Raw genomic sequence first — 20,974 nt, 5'->3', positions numbered from 1 at the left:
AAAGCCCGTAAGCACAATTAAACTGTACAGGATCAGACTAATATTGATAAGTACAATTCTATTACCATGCCTTTATTAACATTTAGGCTGTTTATCAAGGTGCGGGCAGATGAGACATACATGCATAGATTTAAAAATAAATATCCAAATCTTATGGGAAAGAAATATCCATAACACAGTGCAAAGTGTATCAAAATGTGATGAATGGAATTGAGGCAAAAGGGATATGGTTGCTGCAAGTTTCTAATCTGTCTGCATTAAACATGGCAGCTGGTGAGTTGGGACTCAGTGTCATTAAAGAAGAGTGGTTTGGTCAGAACAGGTACCACTGAATAGAGTGCCACAGCCTGCCAGCCACCAGGCAGAAGCTACAGTGGTCAGCCGTACACTGGCTTCAGTGGAGATCAGGAACTGGGTCTGACAGGTTTAGGAACACCACACAACCCTGTTATTGCTGTTGGGACAAAACCTGTGGAAATACTTAACAATAGAAAGAAGGAGGTGGCCAAATTATAGAAACGGGAGAAAAGAGTAAGTAGGAACAGCTGATATTGTTTTAAATCGAAGATAGACACAAAAAGCTGGAGTAACTCAGCGTGACAGGCAGCATCTCTGGAGAGAAGGAATGGGTGATGTTTTGTCTTTAGAGAGAAGAAATATTTTGTTTGTATCTTTAGATAGAAGAAATATTGTCTTTAGATCTAAATTCAGTTCAGCTTAGTTTATTGTCACGTGTACAGAGGTACAGTGAAAAGCCTTTGTTGCGAAAAGTCACCCATTCCTTCTCTCCAGAGATGCTGCCTGTCCCGCTGTGTTACTCCAGCTTTTTGTGTCTATCTTTGCCATAAACCTATATGAGTTAGTCTGTGAATGGAACTTTAAAATAATCTGTTAGCATTTATCTTTTCCGATCAGTTTTTGATTGCGTTTTTCTGTACTTGTAGGTATTTGAAATCTGTTGTACAAACTATCCACATATATCAACGGTTTAAGAAACAGACTCCAGAGCAGCCGTTCGAGAGTCAGGACCTGATGGACTTCTGGATGGACTTCATTGTCGAAGCCACCAATGAAGCTTTGTCTTTGGTTCGATTTCCAGTATGTAATTTTACTGAGAGTTTTATTTTTTACTGAAGCACAAATGCGTTCTAGTGTGTATACCTGCATTCCCTAAGTACAGTGTAGGAAGGAACTGCAGATGCTGGTTTAAACCGAAGATAGACACAAAAGGCTGGAGCAACACAGCGGGTCAGGCAACATCTCTGGAGAGAAGGAATGGTGACATTTTGGGTCGAGACCCTTCTTCAGACTGAAATACTCCAGCATTTTGTGTGCATCTTCCCTTAGTACAGTATATATGAACCACACTTTTATATTAAAGCCTTCTAGAGTCTGCAGCTTTCTAATGCCATAGGTATCAGAAGCACTCAACTGGTGACCTCCAAACTTAACTCCACTGAAGTCTGTGGAGGCCAAGTCTATGTATATTTTTACGGCAGAGATTGATAGATTCTTAAAGGGTCTCGACCCGAATCATCACCCATGCCTTCTCTCCAGAGATGCTGCCTAATCCGCTGAGTTAATCCAGCATTTTGTGTCTACCATTGATAGATTCTTGATTAGTATTGGTGCTGGGGTTATGTGGGAAAAGGGAAGAGAATGCGATTGAGAGAGAAGGGTAGAACAAGCACGATTGAATGGTGGAGCAGACATGATGGGCCGAATGGCCTAATCCTGCTCCTGTAACTTTTGAACTAATGAAGCATGCAGAATGTGGAGGAAATCAACGACATTGAGTGCCCAGATTTGTACTAAAAATGCAGTGGCCAAAAGTGTATAAAATTCTTCTATTTATTCATTTTTTGAAATCTGCCCATTGGTAGCAAGATTAGCAATTATTATTCACACCAATGGTTATGTCAAGTCATTCCCGATAGGGTGCTAAATCAGTGCAGGTTGCCTGACTGATGCATATGATGCCTGATTTTCAATCCGTTCAAATCCATGACATGCCAGATGCATGACAAAGCTGCCCCAGCATTTTGGTTACTGATCGTGGATAGCAATGTCATCCAAGATTCAATTAATGAGTTAATGCATGTTATTATATGATAAAACTCTGCAGGATGCCGAGAAAATTAGCATGATGTGTTTGTGTTTTGGTAAATGAGTAGCAGGGCATTCACACCAATTCTCGCACATCTATGTCTATTGATGGAGAACAAACTGGTGATTCAGATATTTTGCAGGTCTGTTTGAATGGTGAGACTGGGTAATGATACTAGTTCATGAATACTCATGCGTGCAGAAAAAGGTGTTCACAGTACTTTTAAACTCTTGAACATGGTACTATTTAAACATACGGAAAAGATTCCCATATTTTTACGTTTGATTTGCTAGGTTTTAATTTTGGAGCCAACCAAAGTCTTCCAGCCTGCTTATTTATCCATAAACAATGAGGCAGAAGAGAAGACTGTGTCTATTTGGCATGTATCACCCAGTGATAAGGTAATATGTTGCGCTTGGCACAAAGGAATTGAATGAATGAATTTATCGCTGTTCATTAAATTCTACCTATAACGTGTGTTTGTACATCTTGTTTCTTTCTTCCCGCATGGGGAATCACAGAATGCCATATATGAGTGGAACTTCAATGCTACTTCAATCAGGGGTGTGAGGTAAGTAACTGACTGATGTCAATGCCCAGTGAGCTACAGTGTTATGAATTGAATTGAATTGAATTGAATCCTTTATTATGGTGGCGAATGTCATGCAGTTTAGTTGAATTTAGTTTAGTTTACCGAGGTATAGTGAAAAACATTTGTTCCGTGCTAATCATGTATTGTCAGTGGAAAGACAACACATGATTACAATCTAGCCATCCGCAGGGTGCAGATATGTAAACAACATAATAATTAAATGCCACTATTGTAAAATACCTTTTTTTTAAAATAAATGTTGATAATATATTATCATGTAGAACCATTGTTAGGAATATGCATTAATTAATTCATTTGCATATGTTGCTCAAGAATCAAGAGTCAAGACTATTTAATTGTCAAATTCCCAACAATAGAACAATGAAATTTTTACTTGCAGCAGCATAACAGGCCTAAAAATATTCATCCAGTCCCCTCAAGTATATATGGCTACATAGTATACGATCCTAAAGATAAAATGCAGCAAATTGATACAGCTCGTCTGGCTTCACAATTAACAACTCGTCAATCCTTTTGTCTCACTCCCTCGGTTTTAATCTCCGGCCTTTGTTCCATCCATCTGCTTATCAAAACCCTCTCTTGCCTGTGTCCACCTATCATCTGCCACATTTGGCACTGCCTCTCCTCTCCCAGTATTTCTTCCCCTCCCTCCCCCATCCCCATAATGAGTCTGAAGAGAGATCCTGACCCGAAACATCTCCTATCCATGTTCTCCAGAGATGCTACCTGACCCGCTGAGTTACTCCAGTGCTTTGTGTACTTTTTTGTAAACTAGCATCTGCAGTTCCTTGTTTCTGCATTTCGTCTCAGCTTCTTCATTAGTTCCCACCAAGTCGGTGATCTCTACCATTCAGATAGAGAGACATCGGCAGAGAGCCTATGGAAATGCCAGCACCTGCAAATTCCCCTCCATATCAATCTTTGTACTTCTCCGGGATATTCAAAATTCATAAAGTGATGATAATGTAATTTTGTCTCTATCCTTATATTTGTGAATGTTTTTTTTAATGATTTTCATTAATCCAGCTAAGATAAAACAAGCAAAAAGCAACCAAATGTATTAATTTTTTTGTGGAAGGCTTCTAAGAATAATAGATAAACACTCAATACACTAGCAGGTATACATGCAAGAGTAAGATTTGGGCTGCCTCTTCCTAGGGAAATAATCAATAGAGATCCCATTTTGATTAAACATATTCATTGCACTTTCCTCCTCTCAGTTAGGCCACACTGTTAACACAGAGAGTGGAAGGAGAAATGAGAGAACTGCAGAATAACATTTTTATAATGGATGAGTTACTAGAGTGTGGATGAGTCTTGTGTGAACCACAGGTCGTTCAAAAATGAAAGAGAGTGCAATTTAAGTAGGTGTGTGTGTGATCTGTGATCTAAGTTGTGTGTTCTGAAGATTAAGGTAAAATGGACGACTGAATATTGACCTACTGAAGTAGCCTTAAAATTGTCCTTTTTTCTGTTTCAGTGTTTCCAAATGTGATGAACGCTGTTGCTTCTTGTATGTTCTGCATAATACAGATGACTTTCAGATATACTTTTGCACAGAGCTTCATTGCAAAAGGTGTGTATATTCAGTTCCATGAAGTCCCAGATCCTTATCCACAAATCATGTGCAAACTAACTGACTAAATAACTAACTGAACACGTGTGTTGATCTCAGCTGATTTTCTCCTTTCCTGTCTTGAGGTTAGAAGTTAACACTGCAGGGAGTAATCACTATATATAATTGTATGAAATGTTGTGCCATTCAGGCTCAATAATTATGTTTTTGTGTAAAAGTAAAATTCTACTTTTCAGTGAGCTACTGGTTTAATAATTTGGAGTCCCTCATTTGCAGGAGTGAATCTTTATTGTCTGTCCAAATCTATCTAAACTATGCTACTGGAAAGTTAAAACAGAAGTGGACTTGTTAATATATTTTTAAGCTTCCATTTTAATTACATTCCCCGTTTCATCCACAGGAGATTAAGAACTATTGGAAGAAAACTGGACAATTAGTTTATTGTTGACTAGTCAGAATTTGCAGTTAAATCCTTCTGAGAAATTAATATGGAAAAAATAGATTGTTTTCCAATAAATCTAAAGATGAATGCTGTCAAAGGCTTTGAACTTTTCATGAGATTAAAATTACTTATCTTATATGGTCAACATTTTAACAATGCAGACCAAATATAGTCAGGGAGCAACATGTTAATGTTTTCTGTTTAATTGGGGAAAAACTGTTTTATTGGCAGTAAAATTACTGTTTTGTAACTACAAGTTCAATGAGAATGTAAAGAGAAACTGTATGATATTGTTTCGAAAAACATAATTTAGCTTCATCCAGCATCACTGGCCAGGTACGTTTAAATACATCTGAGTTTGACACAGCGTAATATTTTGCCAAAAAAAAAATGTTTGCTGAACAGCAAAATTATTTTGTTTCAGTAACATATTCATAAGCTGTTTAGTGGTATCTTGTTTTCAACGTGATGTGATGTGATGCGTAATGAAAAGTGTAGGTGGCAAATTGCAGAATGATGTGTTATTGCAAGGAAGGGATAAAGCAAAATACTTTGGCTGCTGGAAATATGAAATAAAATAAATTGCTGAGCAAGTTAGGCAACAGGCACGGAGAGGAAAGCAGATTTAATCACAGGTTGATTGGAACTGTTATTGCTAGGCAGGATTTCATTTTGCACAATAACAGATTTATGGGCGATTGGAAGAACATTGAAATTACAGATTATACATTGAAGATTTGAATCAATTTGACCATAATCTTGGTGGTGTGATTGCTTTTCAGATTCTGTGAAATGGTGAACTGTATAACAGATGAGGTGGGGAAAGGTGCTGAAGAAGGAGACTCCGAGGGAGATGCATTGGAGGTAAGGCAGATGTTTTATTTGAAATACATCAGAAAATGCCCAATATATTCACCTGCAACTGTGGAGTGAGAAACAAATTAGCATTTCAGGATTTCGTAATGATAATGCGAATATATCAGACCTTTGCACTGCCTATTGATACTCAATTGAATGCACAAAGATACCTTTTCGGTCCATCACGTCTGCCCAGCTCTTTGAAGGCTCACGACCCTGATAGATAGTTACATTGAGAAAGTAGTTGAAAAGGTCAAGTACATGGTGGTCCCACTGATTCCAACAATAGGAGTCCTAAAAGCAGCTTTGATGTTGTAACTCCAAATGTTGCATGGCCCAACCAGTGCAAGTGAGGAATCCCCAATGGCATCAGCCGGCTGTGGTTCCTGTCGTTGTGGAATAGATGCCAGCGAGGGGAGGATAGGAGTTGACCATCGGGAGAGATGAAAGCCGAGAGATTGGGTTGGCAGTGGTGGAGGAAAGCTGGCAATGGGGATAGATGGGGAGGGGCTGGGTAGTGAGTGGGTGGCGCAGCGGTAGAGTTGCTGCCTTACAGCACCATACACCCGGGTTTGATCCTAACTACATGTGCTGTCCGTAAGGAGTTTGTACGTTCTCCCTGTGACCTTGTGGATTTTCTCCTGGCTTCTGTCATTTCTGTCATTCAGTCCCACATGATTCATCTATTAGAAGTACTCATCGGTAATGATGAACATTAATACTAAAGGACAGCACGGTGGCGAAGCGATAGAAATGCTGCCTTACTGCGCCAGAGACCCAGGTTCGATCCTGACTATGTGTGCTGTCTGTACGAAGTTTGTACGTTCTCCCCATGACCTGTGAGGGTTTTCTCTGGGTGCTCCAGTTTCCTCCCACATTCCAAAGACGTACAGGTTTGTAGGTTAATTGGCTTCTGTAAATTTCTTATTGTCCCGGGTGTGTAGGATAGCGCTAGTGTACAGGATGATCGCTGGAGTCGGTGGGCCGAAGGGCCTGTTTCCAAGCTGCATCTCTAAAGTCTAAAGAGAGAGCTGAGACAGGGGGTTGTCTGCTTGCCCACAGACCCTTAAACAGGATGAATCCCCTCAACTCTCTCCCCATCCCTTCCACCTATATCCATCTCCCTGGCTTTACATTTCACTATCCTTCACTCCATATCTGATCGCTTTTGTCTCCTTTTCATCTACCCATCTGCCAATTAAAATCCCTCGCCTGTATCAACTTTTATATGTATCCACCTATCAGTTGCCAGGCTTTGTCCTGCCCACCACCTCATTTCCAGCTTTCTCCCCCCCCTAATATTGATCACGCTGAAGATGGGTCCTGACCCCGAAACGTTGCCTATCCATTCCCTCCAGAGATGCCGCAGTTACTCCAACACTTTGTGCTTTAGCTCAATTCCACCTGGTTTTCAGAGAGGAATCTGAGAAAATCACTCCTGATCTGTCAGCATTTTCCTTTTGGATTTCTTAACCCTGAGGAAATCCAATCAACACCAATTAATTTTAGCTGAGGCTTGCAACAGGACCCATTCCAGGTAATGTGTAGGAAAGAACTCCAGGTGCTGGTTTAAATAAAAGGTGGACACAAAATTATCAGGAAGTCTGTAATGAATTGGTAGTGAACATTACCTGAAATGGAAGGTAGACACAAAATTCTGGAGTAACTGAGCGGAACAGGCAGCATCTCTGGAGAGAAGGAATGGGTGACGTTTCGGGCCGGGACCCTTCTTAAGAAGCGGATTGTATTAAATTACTTAGCAGCCTGGTCTGAAGCCCCTTGCCGTTTTTTTTCGCATGCTTGCAGGGAAAGAGCTTGAAGGCTTTTCCAGCAAGTAACGAATTATGTATAGAAAATACAGCTACCCATGCCATGATGGCTGGACAATTGTCCCTGGATATGTTTATCACTGAGATATTCACATTCATTGCCTCCTGAGGACTGACGGGCTCATCCATTTGTTAAATTGCTCATCCAGTGCTCTGTATCCTGCCTGATCTCATATGTCCTGAATCCTGTCCACTGCCCTGAGTTAACGGTTAAACTGCATGTGAGACCTTTCTGGACCCGGGTTGTCATGGTGGCGCAGCGGTAGAGTTGCTGCCTCACAGTGCCAGAGACCCGGGTTCGATCCCGACTACAGGTGCCGGCTGTACGGAGTTTGTACGTTCTCCCCGTGACCGTGTGGGTTTTTTCCAGGATCTCCACTTTCCTCCCACGCTCCAAAGACGTACAGGTTTGTAGGCTAATTGGCTTGGTATAATAGTAAATTGTCTCTGGTGTGTGTAGGATAATGTTAGTGTGTGGGGATCGCACTCAATGGGCCGAAGGGCCTGTTTCCACCCTGTATCTCTAAACTAAACTAATCTAAAACATTTCTGCATGCAATTAACCATTTATTGTCTCCATGTTCTCTTAACACTTTCAGTATGTGTTCAGTTGAACTGACTTATCGTCCTTCACTAACAAACAGTGCCATGTTGGCAGTGGGTGCATTACTCTCATTTAACCGCAACCACAGCTCTGTCTAATCCTTTACTTTTAGAATGGAAGACCAGTAGTGCCAATTAATGAAGGTGTATGTTCCTGGCATATATTAACCAGCTCTCAGCACTGCAGAAGGGATTAGTTGTATTGTGTGGCAAGACCTTCCACCGACTGGGCTTGCTACTGGTTTGGCCTTGGAGTTAAATTGTATGGAGTTATAAACCCAACATTATTAGTTTAAAGGTAGACACAAAATGCTGGAGTAACTCAGAGGGACAGGCAGCATCTCTGGAGAGAAGGAATGGGTGACGTTTTGGGTCGAGATCCTATTCCGTTATTAGTTTAGTTCATAAATACAGCGTGGAAACAGGCCCTTCAGCCCACTGAGTCCGCGCAGACCAGCGATAATAATAATAATAATAATAAATTTTATTTATTGGGCGCCTTTCAGACATCTCAAGGACACCTTACATAGGTTAACAGGAAATATAAACATATAATCAGAATAAAATAAATAATAAAGACATCACAGAAACACAAATTAAAAACAGAATTCAGTCCAAAAACTAAAATCAAAAACACAATGTGAAGAGAGAGCAGCGGCAGCTAAAGCGCGCCAGCGTCCACTCTCCCTTCACGGCTGCCATCTTGGACAAAGACTAACAGGATTACATTACAGACAAAAAAATCATCCCCCCACAGTGGATACCACTGTGGGGGAAGGCACAATGTCCAGTCCCCACCCCAAGTTCACCCCAAAGTCAGGCCTATTGAGGCCACCACAGTTGCCTCTACGGCGGCCCGATGTTCCTGGCCGTTCTCACCGGGTGGTCTTGCCCCGGCGTCGGGAGAGTCCTCTCAGCGGCTGGGCCACCTGGAGCGGCCGCTTCCTAGCTGGGGACCGCGGCTTCCGAAGCCGACAAGGCCGCGCCGGTTTGGAGCTCCCAGGCTCCCGATGTTGAAGTCGGCGCCGCCCTCTCCGCTCCGCAGACCCGCAGCCCGGGGGTGATGAACTCGGCGGTCACAGCTCACCGGAGCTCCAGCGCATCGATCCAGCGCGGCGACCCAGGCAAGGCATCGCCCGCTCCGCTCCGCGATAGCGCTCCAGCGCTGTCCCGCCACCGAGGCCGAGGTGCTGGGTGGTCCCCGCCAGGAAACGGCGCTCCACGCCCGCTGGTAGGCCACGAGGACGGGTTGACGGGGCAGCCCGGAGAAAAAGCTGCCTCACCGACCAGGTAGGGACCTAGAAGTAAAATTAACCCCTACCCCCCACATTAAAAAGTGCATTTCTCCAACGGACGAAACACAGAACTTACTAAAAACTTTAAAAAAGCGAATTAAAACGGACGGCTGCTGGTTAGCAGCCATTCCCCAAGATCACCCCATACACTAGCATTATCCTACACGCTAGGGACAATTTACAATTATACCGAAGCCAATTAACCTACAAGCCTGTATGTCTTTGGAGTGTGGGTGGAAACCGGAGATCCCAGAGAAAACCCACGCAGGTCATGGGGAGAACATACAAACTCCGTACAGACAGCACCCATGATTAGGAACAAACTCGGGTCTCAGTTGCTGAAAGGCAGCAATTCTACTACTACACCACCGTGTTTCAGGATTTACTTCAGGATCTCGATTTGAAAGCTCATTCCTGTCATTTTGTCCTCCAAATACATATAAAGGCATCTGATAAGGCATGTGTTCTTCTTGTTGCACACCAATTATTCCTCAGTCAGTGAGATTTCCATCAACTAAGTCTGGACTTTGTTCGAGTGAATAGTCCTCTCATAAATTTGATCTAAACTGGAATGACATTTGCCCTATTTTCTGACATTGGTTAATCATGAGGTATCTGAAAAAGGTCTGTGACCCGAAACATTAACTCCGTTTCTCTTTCCACACGGTACTGGCTGATCTGCTGACTATTTCAGTTTTTATTTTATAATCTTGAGGTGTTATTATTTTTACAGTTTTCTTTTCACTGTTATTCACAGCGATTTAATATAGAACTATAGAAAATAGGTGCAGGAGTAGGCCATTCGGCCCTTCGAGCCAGCAACGCCATTCAATATGGTCATGGCTGATCATCCAAAATCAGGACCCCCGTTCTGGCTTTTTGCCCATATCCCTTGATTCCCTTAGCCTCAAGAGCTAAATCTCTCTTGAATTGGCCTCCACTGCTTTCTGTGGCAGAGAATTCCACAGATTCACAACTCTCTGTGTGAAAAAGTTTTTCCTCATCTCAGTCCGAAATGGCCTAGCCCTTATTCTTAAACTGTGACCCCTGGTTCTGGACTCCCCCAAAATCAGGAACATTTTTCCTGAACCAGCCTGTCCAATCCCCTAAGAATTTTATGTTTCTATAAGAATCCCTCTCATCCTTCTAAATTCCAGCAAATACAAGCTCAGTCGACCCATTCTTTCATCATACGCCAGTCCCGCCATCCCAGGAATTAACCTGGTGAACCTACGTGACACTCCCTCAATAGCAATAATGTCCTTCCTCAAATTAGGAGACCAAAATTGGACACAATACTCCAGAAGCGGTCTCACCAGGGCCCTGTACAACTGCAGTAGGACCTCCTTGCTCCTAAACTCAAATCCTCCTGCAATGAAAGCCAACATGCCATTAGCTTTCTTCACTGCCTGCTGTACCTGCATGCTTACTTTCATACTTACTTACGTACAAGCACACCCAGGTCTCTTTGCATCTCCCTTTCTCCTAATCTGACACTATTCAGATAATAAATTCCTGTTCTTGCCACCAAAGTGGATAACCTCACATTTATCCACATTATACTGCATCTGCCCACTCACCCAACCTATGCAAGTCACCCTGTAGCCTCATAGCATCTTCCTCGCAGCTCACAGCTCAGAGATGTTACATTTATTTCCCTCATCCAAATCGTTAATATATATTGTAAACAACTGGGGTCCCAGCACCGAGCCTTGCGGCACCCCACTAGTCACTGCCTGCCATTCTGAAAAGGACCCGTTAATTCCTACTGTTTGCTTCCTGTCTGCCAACCAGTTCTCTATCCATGTCAACACCCTACCCCCAATACCATGTGCTCTAATTTTGCACAATAATCTCTTATGTGGCACCTTGTCAAAAGCTTTTTGAAAGTCCAGATACACCACATCCACTGGCTCTCCCCTAAACATACTGCTTGTTAGATCCTCAAAGAATTCCAAAAGATTTCTCCTGCATAAATCCATGCTGATTTTGACTGATCCCATCACTGTTTTCCAAATGCGTTGCTATAACATCTTTATAACCGATTCCAGCATCTTCCCCACTACCGATGTAAGGCTAACTGGTCTATAATTCCCCGTTTTCTCTCTCCCTCCTTTCTTAAAAAGTGGAGTTACATTGGCTACCCTCCAGTCCACAGGAACTGATCCAGAGTTGGGAGAACATTGAAAAATGATCACCAATGCATCCACGATATCTAGGGCCACCTCTTTGAGTTCTCTGGGATGCAGACCATCAGGCCCTGGGAATTTATCTGCCTTCAGTCCCACCAGTTTACCTAACACCATTTTCTTCTTCTTGTGTTTGAGGCAGCAGAGTTTATGTAGCCAGTTCAATGTCCTGTTGTCGAGGGCCGTGAGGTCTACCTCTCCACCATGGGGGCGGAGGACAGCGATGTCGAAAATGACGTGCTGCGCTGTTTGCTGGTCTGCTCCACACATGCAGGCTGCTGATGAATGCAGCCCCCAGCGATGTATGTTGGCGTTGAACCGGCCGACTCCAGGAAAGGCCGTTCCAATCCATGCTGTTAAGCCGAAAGTTTGGAATTTGAGAGATTTTCAACTGTCCAAGCTACTCATTCAGGCTAATACTTCCATGAGTTAACTTCAGAAAATAAAATAAAAGGGAATAAAATATGCTTGACATTTGTGAGAAAAGGCATCAAATTTGGTTATATCACTAATCATAGAGGAAATAAAAGATGACGAATGAGGGGGAGAAAAATTATATGTTAACTGGTTTTGTAGAATTGCCAATAAATGTGCTTAACGTGCTGAGCTGTGAGAGAAGAGGTGGTCTATTATTCGCAACAGCATGGTTCTTGATTTACTCTTTTTTCTAAATCTTGTACTTTATCTTTCATCCACAGGCCCTTCAAAACCATTCAAGTAGCTCAAATAGCTGTTCATACTCATTAGTCAGGCAAACATTCATGAATGGATTCCCAATTATCTGTCACTACAAATAGAGATGCTAAAGGAAGTCTTGAAACACATGCACTCAACTAACATGGGGGGGGGGGGGCAAACTGTTCACAGCAGCATGACACAGAAAGTCATTCGAGTGAGAGAGGAAAAGAGAAATGTAGGTATCATAGGGGGATAGCATAGTCAGGGAATTAGACAATGTTTTCTGCAGCAAAGTCAGAGTCTTGAAAGCTGCATCGCTTGCTTGGTGTCAGAGTTAAGGACATTAGTTTAGTTTCATTTATTGTCACGTATACCAAGGTACATTGAAAAGCTTTTGTTGCGTGCTAACCAGTCAGCGGAAAGACAATACATGATTACAATCGAGACATTTACGGTGTACAGATACATGATAAAGGGAATAACGTGAATAATGTTTAGTGCAAGATAAAGCCAGTAAAGTCTGATCAAAGATAGCCCGAGGGTCTCCACTAGAAATGTGTTTTGATTCACTGGACACTGGCAAGGAGACTGTGGTCTTTTGGGATGGGCTACAACTTGAACTTGTGATGCATATAATCTCTTGCCCAACATAGGTGAATCGAGGACCAGAGGACATAGGTTTAAGGTGAAGGGGAAAAGATTTAATAGGAATCTGAGGGGTAACTTTGTCACACAAATGGTGGTGGGTGTATGGAACAAGTTGCCAGAGGAGATAGTTGAGGCAGGGACTATCCTAACATTTAAGAAGCAGGTAAACAGGTACATGGATAGGACAGGCTTGGAGGGATATGGACCAATTGCTGGCAGGTGGGACATGTTGGCCGGTGTGGGCAAGTTGGGCTGAAGGGCCTGTTTCCACACTGTAATACTCTATGACTCTAACTGTGTAGGCAACAGTTTGTTGGTGAATGGCATAACCATGAATATTGATAGGGCTTGAAACTAATTAGGAGAGGGAAGTGTTCCAAGAATGGTTTAATAAATCAGGAAGAAATGAAGAGCAGTGATGCAGGATGACAATTAGAATGTGATAAACCTGGGCGGAAGATGCAAATATGCAAAGTAGAACACATCTAGAGTTGCAAATAACTGTTTAAAATAATCAAAGCTTAATATTCTTTATTTGGATGCAGGTAACATTTGCAACTACGATGAGTTGATAGCATAGATAGTAGACAATGATTATGATGTAACGTGTGTGCAGAGTGAGCGGGGGTGGATGCGCAGTGTTTTAGGTTATACACGTCCCAGAGGCAAAAAGAGATATGATGATGCTGCTGATGATACTTTATGGTCACTTGTACCTAGCGAGAGAGACGCCACAAAGGCGCTGACAAAGTTACAAATAGTACTCACCCCTCCCCCTCCATCCCCACTCCGGGCCACAGAAGGCTGTGGAGGCCAAGTCGGTGGATATTTTTAAGGCAGAGATAGATGGATTCTTGATTAGTAGAATCCAAGGGGAGGGAAAGAAGAATGGAGGACCCGTCGTGGGGGGACTGTTGGGGGAGGGGGGGGGGGGGGGGTGCGGGAGAAAATGGGGAGCCGGCGTGCTTTGTAACTTTGTCAACGCCGTAGGTGGCTGCTATTTGTATACATTGTGTAAGCAAGCAAAGAATCTCAATGTGCTTCGTCACATGTGACAATAAAGTATTCCTACTCCTTCCTAGTACGGGTGTCAGCAGTTATGGGGAGAAGGCAAGAGAATGGGGTTTGGAGGGAGAGATAGATCACCCATGATTGAATGGCGGAGCAGACTTGATGGGCTAAATGGCCTAATTCTACTCCTATCAATTATGACCGTATCATCTTATGACTCTTCAAGGCTGCGACCCGTCCTAGTCCTCAGCCTGACCTGACCTTGAGGCTCTGATCCCGACCCGTCCTCTTTCCCCCCCACAGACATTACACTAGCAGCCTCCCACAGGGTGCCTTGTCAATCATGGAAAGTACCAGAGCAGGGATGAGACGTGATATAAAGACAATGGATAGTTTTGTGGAATCGTTTTGGGTTGAAATGACCAAGAGCTTGGATGGGAATGGTCCGTGCACCCCGAAAATATGACCTCTCAATAGGTCAGAGCATAACTTGGGAAATATCAAGGACATGTTTGAAGCGATCAGCAATTATCATGAGAGAGATTTGAATCTACATATTGATTGAACAAACTAAACTGGCAAGGTTATCATGAAAGAAGAGCTTGTGGAATGCGTCAGAGTAGCACATTGCAAAACCAATCTGGGAGTGGGCTATTTTAAATGTGGTCTTGTCTAAAGAGGAAGGGAATAAGGGATCTTGTGGTCAAAGATCCCTGAGGGGATACTGGCCGCAAATATTTTTTAAAATCCCGAATGCATCTTGAGAATAAACACCATCGATCCAAAACAAGTGTCGTTTTTCAATTGAAATAAGGGCAATTCTAATGTGGAGTAGGAGGAGTTGTCCAAGCTAACGAGCTAAGAAACAGGTCAGTGGATGAGCAGAGGCAGATATTCAAAAAAACAGTCTGTAATGCCCAGCAACTTCAGCCCAGTCAAAGAGAGGGACCCCATGAGACAGTGGCACAATCTGTGGTTATCGAAGCAGGGAAAGGATATTGTTGAATTGAAACCACGGGTGCACAAAGTGCTAAAGGCTTGCGGTAGAAACAAGGAACTGGAGATGCTAGCTTATACAAAAGAAAGACACAAACAAACTCTGAAGAAGGGTCCTGATCTTAAACGTCACCCATCCTTTTTCTCCAGAGATGCTGCCTGACCCGCTGCGATACTCCTGCACTCTGTGTCTATCCTATCTTTATGTGTTCTTGTATGTAACTTCGAACACATCTAACATAATTCCCCATGACTACAATCTTATGAAAATATCTCAATTTTTAAAAGTCTTACTTCAGAATTGTACTTCACTGTATCAGGAGAAATCCACTGTGTTTTTCGTGAACACCATGACATGTTTTGATAGCATTGCTGTTGTGTGATTTGCAGTATTCTAAATAGCATTCTGACAAGTTATTGTCTTACATACAAGGCTAAATGTATCTACTGGCTTTTGGATCCTACACCCTGTGATTAAACCTAGAAACCCATTAGCTTTGCTTTATGGCCTTGGCTGGGTTCTGAGTTTGTAGCCTTGTCCTTCTGCTCAGTCTGAGCTTAATAACATCAATTCAGAACGCATTTACTGCCGTTAACTTTTTGCCAAGTGCCAATCTCATTGCACTGACAGTCCATGCACTGACACAGTATTCCAAATGTCTATTTTTGATAGATTGCTCCTTTGGACTCGCACAGCTTCACATTTACTTTTGCTTCTTTAAAAGTACAAACCAACTATTTTGATTCGTTGTAAATTTGCTTATAAGTCCATATTCAGATATTTCATGAACCAAACGAACAAGACTCCACTGAACTCAATTGCTCACAAATTCCATCTATCGGGAAAAAAACTGATCCCAACTCCAGCTGTGTTCTTCTATCCACTTTTTGTTTAATTCTCTTTGAAATACTCCCAGTTCATCTTCACTAATGATCTCCTGCATGCTTGGCCAGCAACCTATTTCTGGCAATCATGCCTCAACGCATCAGACAAGATTATGTGTTTGCAACCAAGAGCAGGATTTAGATCCACAGCCATCTGACTCAGGCACACGGTTGCTGATAATTGAGCCAAGTAAATGTTTTTTTCAGGAAGATTGTATTTTGTCTAAATTTGTATCCATGAACTCAGACTTTATTTATGTACATATGTACAGTCATACAACATGCCCCATCTGCACTAGACCCACCTGTGTGCATTTGGCCCATATTCCTCCAAATCTATCCTATCCATGTACCTGTCTAAATGAATCCTAAACATTGTGATAGTGCCTGCCTCAACTACTTTCTCTGGCTGCTTGTTCCATGCACCTACTACCCTTTGTGTAAAAAAAAATAGTTGCCCCTCAGGTTCCTATTAAATCTTTCTACCCTCACTTTAAACCTATGTCCTCTGGTACTCGATTACCCTACTCTGAGCAAGAGACTGCATTTACCCTAATTCCTCTCATGATCTTGTGCCCCTCTACAAGATCACCCCTCATCCTCCTGAATGTCTGAGTCTGCTCAACCTCTCCCTATAGCTGAGGCCCTCATGTCTGGCAACATCATCGTAAATATTTTCTGCACCCTTTGCAGCTTCCTATAACAGGGTGACCAAAACTGAACACAATACTCTAAGTGTGGCCTCACCAATGTCTTATAGAACTGTAACATGACCTCCCAACTTCTATACTGAATACTCTGACTGATCAAGGCCAAGTACTGAAAGCCTTCTTGACCACCCTATCTACTTGTGATGCAACTTTCAAGGAACTATGTACCTGCACTCTTCAACACTCCCCAGAGCCCTGCCATTCACTGTGTAGGTCCTGCCCTGGTTTGACTTCCCAAAATGCAACATCTCACACTTATCTGTGTAACTACATCTCCATGAACCATTTCTCAGCCCACCTGCCCAAGCAATCAAGATCCTGCTGCAATTTTTGACAACTCATCTACCATACTACCACTTTAGTGGCATCTGCAAACTTAAGATCCACTAATGCATGCTTAGAAGTGGAGGAAAAAGTCCCCAAATACTTATGTCCAGTATGGGATTACTTTGTTAATTTATTTCCAGTTATTGAGCCCAATTGACGTTTGTGAAAATTGATGTAAATGGGACAGTAGGGTGGAATATTGGGGCTTCTCATGAATCATCAAATAAGGACCAGTTTATGGAAGCCTACCATAGTAGATTGAAGCATCTCCCTGCAACACATTGTTAGCCTCTTTCCTACATTAATTAGGGTCCTAATGGCAAGAAAAGAAAATGCTACAACTACACTACAGGTTAAACAACATTTTATGTCAGAGATAGAAGGATTCTTGATTAGTACAGGTGTCAGAGGTTATGGGGAGAATGCAGGAGAACGGGGTTAGGAGGGAGAGATAGATCAGCCATGGTTGAATGGCGGAATAGGCTTGATAGGACAAATGGTCTATTTCTACTGTTCCTTATGACCTTATTTTAGGAAGAGACACATAACAAGCATTTCAGATCAAGTACACTTCACCAGAACTGGAAAAGTGAGGAAGCAAGCACGTTAAGTTGCAGAGAAATGGCAGGTGGAATTTAGCTTTGAAACCATGAGCCAATGCAGTTTTGAGAGAACTAATCTGACTAGGACATACACAATGAATAGTATGAACCTTAGGATTATTTATGAGAAGAGAATCCTAGAACAGGTCAACGAATCCTTGGAGGCAACAATATAGGTAGATAATGTGGTGAGGAGGGCCATTAAATATGCGAGCAGAGGTTTTGATACAAATATATGTTCGATCGACTCTTTGCCTACTATGCATTGAATGCAAAACATAGAATTTCACTGTACCAAGTGCATGTAACAATAACGAACCAATCAATGCTATTGGAAGGATGCAACTGTATTGGAGATGTTGTCTTATAGGAGGGGTTGAATTATAAGAAGTGACTGGATATGGTGGGTTTGTTATGCTTTGAATGGAGAAGGCTGATTGAGGTATATAAAGCTGTAAGTGTAGCTCGTGAGATATTTCCCCTTAGCAAAAATGTGTACAATCAATGGGCGCAGGTTTAAGGTGAGGGATAGGAGATGTGGAGAGGATTTAAGGATGAATTTTTTCACCCAGAGTGTGGATGGAATCTCCGTTTTCCAGCATTTTGACCTTAGCTTTAGCGTTTCAAGCATTCATCTAAATACCTAAATGTTGTGCGTGAAGGGGTGGCAGAGGCGGGTTCTCTCACAACATTTGAGAAGTCTTCAGATGAGTGGTTGAAACGCTAAGGTTCTGGACAACATGTTGAAAACAAAATTAGTGTCGAGAGATAGTCAAGGACATGAAGGGCCAAAGAGCCTGTATTCCTGCTGCATAACTGTGACATGCACTGGAAATCCAATCAGGTAACTACTGTGCCAAAGGGGATTAAAGATAAACAGTTGTTTTTTGTATATGGAAACCGTAGAAACAGGAGCATTGTTTGCTGCAGCTGGCTCAGCCTAACCTTGTCTTGGCAACACTGCCTATGCCCCGCTGAGCACCACTATGCTGTTATCACAGCTGTTCGAGGCTATTGCCATTCACATTGTGACTGCTTTATTGGATGTGTCCCAGACTTCAATAGCAGCCGCAATTGACTTAACAGTTTAGTTTAGTTTGTCAGGTGTACCGAGGTACAGTGAAAAGCTTTTGTTGTGTGCTAATCAGTCAGTGGAAAGACAATACAAGATTACAATCGACCCATCCACAGTTACAGATACATGTTAAAGGGAATAACGTTTCGTGCAAGATAAAGTCCAGTAAAGTCTGATCAAAAATAGTCCGAGGGACTCCAATGAGGTAGGTAGTAGCTCAAGACTGCTCTTGAGTTGTTGGTAGGATGGTTCAATACCTGTCATTCAGTTGATGTTCCGAACATAGCACAGATTGGTTTCCAGATTCACATTTGCTACTATTAAGTTAATTAATGTCGTCTATTATTATTATTACTCTGGAATATACCCTAGCAATGTTTTTATTGTGTTCCCATTATTAATGTACACCACAAGAAGTAAGTTAGAAAGGGCAGTGAGCATTTGGCATTGGCAGTGCCTGCACTTGTAAGGCTTCATACACAGATGTACAAGGAATAGAGGGATGTGAATTATATGCAGGCAGATATGATTAATTTATCTTCACATCAGGTTTAGCACAGACATTGTGGGCCGAAGGACCCAGTCCTTTGCTATAGTTAGTTCAATGTTCTTGCATGCTATTCATCCTAATTAAACAAATGGAATAGGTATTGTTGTTAATGAATACCATAAAACATTTTATTATTATTATTATTATTTTGATAAATGGTCTAAAAATATATTGGAAAATCTGCGTAATGGAGATATCCATAGATTGAGTCTTTTGTAACCTGCCGAGGCTTTGTATATGTTGATGTAGGTCATCAAGCTGTACAAGCAAAGTTAAATTCAACTTGGAGGAAAATGTAAACTGAGAATGCTTACGTTCATTTTCTTGTGCCTACAGTACGACTATGAATATGATGAGAATGGTGAGAAGGTCATACTGGGCAAAGGTACATTTGGAGTTGTCTACGCAGGTAGAGACTTGAGCAATCAGGTCAGAATTGCCATCAAAGAAATCCCGGAGAGAGACAGCAGGCAAGTAACTGACTCGAGAGAGGAAACAATTGCCCACGGATAACGGCATGAATGAAGAGTGTGGAGTATCTTTCAATTTAATGTTTGGTATAGGTTTCTTGTGATGACTGATGTGCTGGTAATGCTGTTAACAGCATGACAATAAGGTGGAAGGTTTGTCTCTGAGGGGCATCCAAAATATCGCTGTATGACGTGCAAATTATCGAATTTCAGTTTAGTTTATTGCCACGTGTACCGAGGTACAGTGAAAAGCTTTTGTTGCCTGCTATCCAGTCAGCAGAAAGACAATACATTATTACAATTGAGCCATTTACAATGTTTCAATACATGATAAGGGAATAACGATTAGTGCAAGGTAAAACTGGCAAGGCTGCTGGCCCTGACAATATTCCACCTGAAGCCCTGAAAGTAGACATAGACTCATCAACAGACATGCTCTATGGATTTTTTGGGATAATTTGGGCAGAGGGATACATCCAAAAAAAGGTGACGTAAGAAAATGTGACAACTACCGAGGGATCACCCTACTTTCTGTACCCAGTAAAATTCTCAACCGGGTCATCCTCAACCGTCTTCAGGAAGCTGTAGACAAGAGGCTACGGGACCAGCAAGCAGGATTCAGGAAGGATCGCTCATGCACAGACCACATAGCAACATTACGCATCATCATTGAACAGTCTATTGAATGGAACACATCCCTGTACAATAAACTTCATCGACTTTGAGAAAGCGTTTGACAGCTTAGACAGGACCACACTATGGCGCCTAATGGACCACTATGGAATTCCCACCAAGATCATAAACTTAATCAAGAACCCGTATGATGGAACCTCATGCAGTTATGCATGCTGGCCAGCTCTCTCAGAGCTTTATTGTCAGAACGGGCGTCAAGCAGGGATGTCTATTGTCAACATTCATGTTCCTCCTGGCAATTGACTGGATCATGATGGAAACAACTGAAGGGAAAAGAAATGGAATTCAGTGGACAATGTGGGAGCAGCTAGATGATCTTGACTTTGCAGAGGACATAGCTCTCCTTTCACACACATACAGATACAAATGCAGGAGAAGACGGACAGACTCTCACAAGCTGCAACTAAACTTGGTCTTACACCCAATATAGCAAAGACACAGGTGATGAGGATCCACTGCAAAACCAGCCACCCTATCCTTATGCACAGCACTGCTCTAGAGGAGTTAGAAACATTCACATACCTAGACAATGTTGTAGACATCACTGGAGCGGCAGAGGCAGACATAAAAAGTAGAATCAATAAGGCTAGGGTGGTGTTAAACATGCTCAGGTAGATCTGGAGCTCAAAACACATCTCAATCAACACCAAAATACGCATCTTTAACTCAAATGTGAAACAGGTGATGCTGTATGGATCAGAGACATGGAAAACAACAAAACACACTACAAACAGGCTGCAAACATTCATTTACACCTGCCTTAGGAGAATACTTAACATCTGGTGGAGAGACATAAGCAATATGGACCTGTGTAAAA

The 20,974-nt window shown here is 42.3% G+C and overlaps 1 protein-coding gene across 1 annotated transcript in view; it reads left to right on the top strand.

Moving 5' to 3' along the window:
• The window catches only part of map3k5 (mitogen-activated protein kinase kinase kinase 5), a 156,474-nt gene that overhangs the window by 73,373 nt on the left and 62,127 nt on the right, over positions 1 to 20,974 (top strand). The window contains exons 10-15 of the mRNA XM_033020971.1: positions 945 to 1,098; positions 2,401 to 2,508; positions 2,629 to 2,678; positions 4,201 to 4,296; positions 5,521 to 5,602; positions 19,331 to 19,464. Of these exons, the coding sequence (XP_032876862.1) occupies positions 945 to 1,098; positions 2,401 to 2,508; positions 2,629 to 2,678; positions 4,201 to 4,296; positions 5,521 to 5,602; positions 19,331 to 19,464 (624 nt within the window). The remainder of the gene's footprint in view (positions 1 to 944; positions 1,099 to 2,400; positions 2,509 to 2,628; positions 2,679 to 4,200; positions 4,297 to 5,520; positions 5,603 to 19,330; positions 19,465 to 20,974) is intronic.

Source organism: Amblyraja radiata, chromosome 5, assembly GCF_010909765.2.
Source record: "Amblyraja radiata isolate CabotCenter1 chromosome 5, sAmbRad1.1.pri, whole genome shotgun sequence".
NCBI classification, from domain to species: domain Eukaryota; kingdom Metazoa; phylum Chordata; class Chondrichthyes; order Rajiformes; family Rajidae; genus Amblyraja; species Amblyraja radiata.
This window is presented reverse-complemented; position numbering and strand designations above follow the sequence as displayed.